This window comes from Chrysochloris asiatica, unplaced genomic scaffold (assembly GCF_000296735.1).
Source record: "Chrysochloris asiatica unplaced genomic scaffold, ChrAsi1.0 scaffold00116, whole genome shotgun sequence".
Classification (NCBI taxonomy): Eukaryota; Metazoa; Chordata; class Mammalia; order Afrosoricida; family Chrysochloridae; genus Chrysochloris; species Chrysochloris asiatica.
In genome coordinates, this window is record NW_006408634.1 from 5,429,276 (window position 1) to 5,431,857 (window position 2,582).

General features: G+C 48.4%; 1 protein-coding gene across 1 annotated transcript in view; it reads left to right on the forward strand.

Annotated features, from left to right (window-relative positions):
• The window catches only part of LOC102819529 (kallikrein-1-like), a 15,883-nt gene extending 15,195 nt beyond the window's left edge, over nucleotides 1-688 (forward strand). The window contains exon 5 of the mRNA XM_006868137.1: nucleotides 533-688. Within this exon, the coding sequence (XP_006868199.1) occupies nucleotides 533-688 (156 nt within the window). The remainder of the gene's footprint in view (nucleotides 1-532) is intronic.
• The last annotated feature ends 1,894 nt before the right edge of the window (nucleotides 689-2,582 follow it).

The window sequence follows — 2,582 nt, forward strand, 5'->3', positions numbered from 1 at the left end:
TTCCACTGCCCAGCCCCAGATCAGTCCTTGTCCATGCACACCTGGATCCTCTCCCAGCCTTCAGTACCTGCCCTTCAGCCCAACCCCCACCTGATCCCAGTGGGTCATTCACTCTCAGAACTGCCCCTGCCCCTCCCCTGCTCACAGTCCTTCTGTGGCTCCCCAGTGCTTCTAGGGTGGGGTGTCCAGTTATGGCAAACTTCCTGGGAGAGCTGGCATCTGAGATAAGAACTGAGGGTGAGGGCTGGTGTAGACGGATCCTGCCCATCCTCTCACTGACCTGTCTGCGGGGACTGATTCCTGGACATCCAAGTGCCACCATCCCTACGTTCATACTGGGCAGAACTCCAGCCCCTGTCCCTTTGCTCAGACTCCCTGCCTACCTTCTTGTGGGGCTGGACTCTGGAGGCAAATGCCTCTCCCCAGAGCTGGGCAGCTGCTGTGTGTGCACTACACATCCAGGTCTGAGGGGAGGTCATCAGGCCTGACCTGGGTTTTGCTGACCTTTCTCATGCACCCCTTTTGCTCTTAGGGTGACTCGGGCGGCCCACTGGTCTGCAATGGCGTGTTGCAGGGTATCATGTCTTCGAATCACTACCCATGTGGAAAAATTGGATTGCCAGCTGTCTATACCAGAGTGTTTTCATATGTAACCTGGATCCGAGAAACCATGGCGGCCAACCCCTGATCACCTCACCTCGCCTTTACCCACATTAAACTCGAATGCACAGCAATAGCTGGTGTCTTCATCCTTTCTGGACGCTGGGCCCCTGGGAGCTCAGGAGGCACCATGTTGTTGGGAGGCTGCAGTCAGCTGCAGGGAGGGAAAGGAAGGGGCAGTGGCAGGTATAGACCAATAGGCCGGCCAAGTCTCAAGCCCAAACGGACAGGGCAGGGACAAGAGTCCGGTTCCCAGTCCCCGGGGAAGACTGTGCACTGAAGCCTAGGATAGTAATGGAGGGCCAGGAGTCTGAGAGGAGGGTCAAATATTGTAAGGCTGAAAAACCCTAAGCTTGTTTGAAAACTCTATAAAAACTCCTCTAACAAAGAGCTCAGGGCCTTTTCCCGAGTCTGCTGTGCCAGATACAGAGAAGGCCCAGGCTCGAGCTTGAATAAACAACCCTTGTGCACTTGCATCGGCATCGGCTCCTTGATGGTCTTTGGGGACCCCAAATTCTGGGCATAACAGGGTCCTGGGAATGAATCTTTTTGAGGTACAAGCGATAGCCACCTGGGATGAGTGTCAGAACTGCTCCTTATTTGATTATTCAGTTATGTTTAATATTAAACTTAGAACATGAGCTCTTGGTATCCATGTAAAACCGAATTTCCCTCTAGAACCGAGACAGTAAAATTTCCTCAGAGGACGAACAAGGACAGGTTTACTGGGATTAATCAGGGAGGTTCTGGAGAGGAACTTCCCGGGGTATTCACTTGGGGTGGAGTGGTAAATTCTGGGAATATTGGATTAAGGACAATGGTGGCAACTCCCTCGGACCGCCCTGGGTTTAATCAGTTTGATCCAGATGCTCTTCTTCCCCCTGAGGATACAGTAAACATTGTAGCATTTGGATATGGAACCTGGAACAAGGAAAAGGAAGGTGGAGGTGAAACCTCACCTTCATTAGAAAGGTTAAACCCAGTAAGGAAGAAAGGATTACTAGTTTAACAAATAAAGTTAAATGTTTGAAATCTTTTTCAAACACATGTAGTTGCAAAGCAGAGAAAAAACAGCTAAATCCCTTCAGAAATTATAAATTAACCTTTATATGAGCTTTTGAGTCTTTCACCTTTACCCACTGGTGATTAAGTGTTAAAAGTATGTTAGACGTCCTTGAGTTCAAGTGGCTGCCCTAGGTCATATAGCCTAAAGGTTGATCTATATTGGTAGGAAACTCATGATGTATTCGGGAATTGTCTTAGAGATTGTCTCTATGTATCATTAAGCATTGTCTTGTCTGAATAATACCATTCTTCTTCTGTAAAGATCTGTTCCCTAAAGAGAGAAAATAAAGAAGGGGGAGAACTATCCCCCCACACCTCAGAATTCCCTTAATCATGTAATTTTTATTTAAAATTTTATTTTAACTGATGCCTCTGGTCTAACCACTGCGGATCAGCACATGGGGATCCCAAGAGACAAACAGTCCCCTCTGGTCAAATGGAAGGATGCTGTAACAGGGCAATGGAATGGGCCTGACCCCGTGTTAATCTGGGGACGAGGCTATGTTTGTGTTTTTCCACAGGATGAACCTGGTCCTCGTTGGATTCCTGAGCATCTTGTGCGGTATGTGGATGACGCAGGCGGCGATCCATTGGGCTGTCGTCCCACACCCTCCACTGGTGAGACCTTTGTCGTGGAAGGAGAGGTATCGAGCCTCGCTCCCATTATACTCGAATGACTCAAGCATGGGGCTCCTGTCAGATGGTCACCTGATTAGAGAAATTCAGACATATAATTATACTGGATGCAGTTATGCTCGTCCTATTTGCCATACAGTTACTGACAACTCTTTCACATCGAATGTGTGCCATATTGCTCCTTTGGAATATGGACCTGTTGGAATAGTTGCACAGAGTTT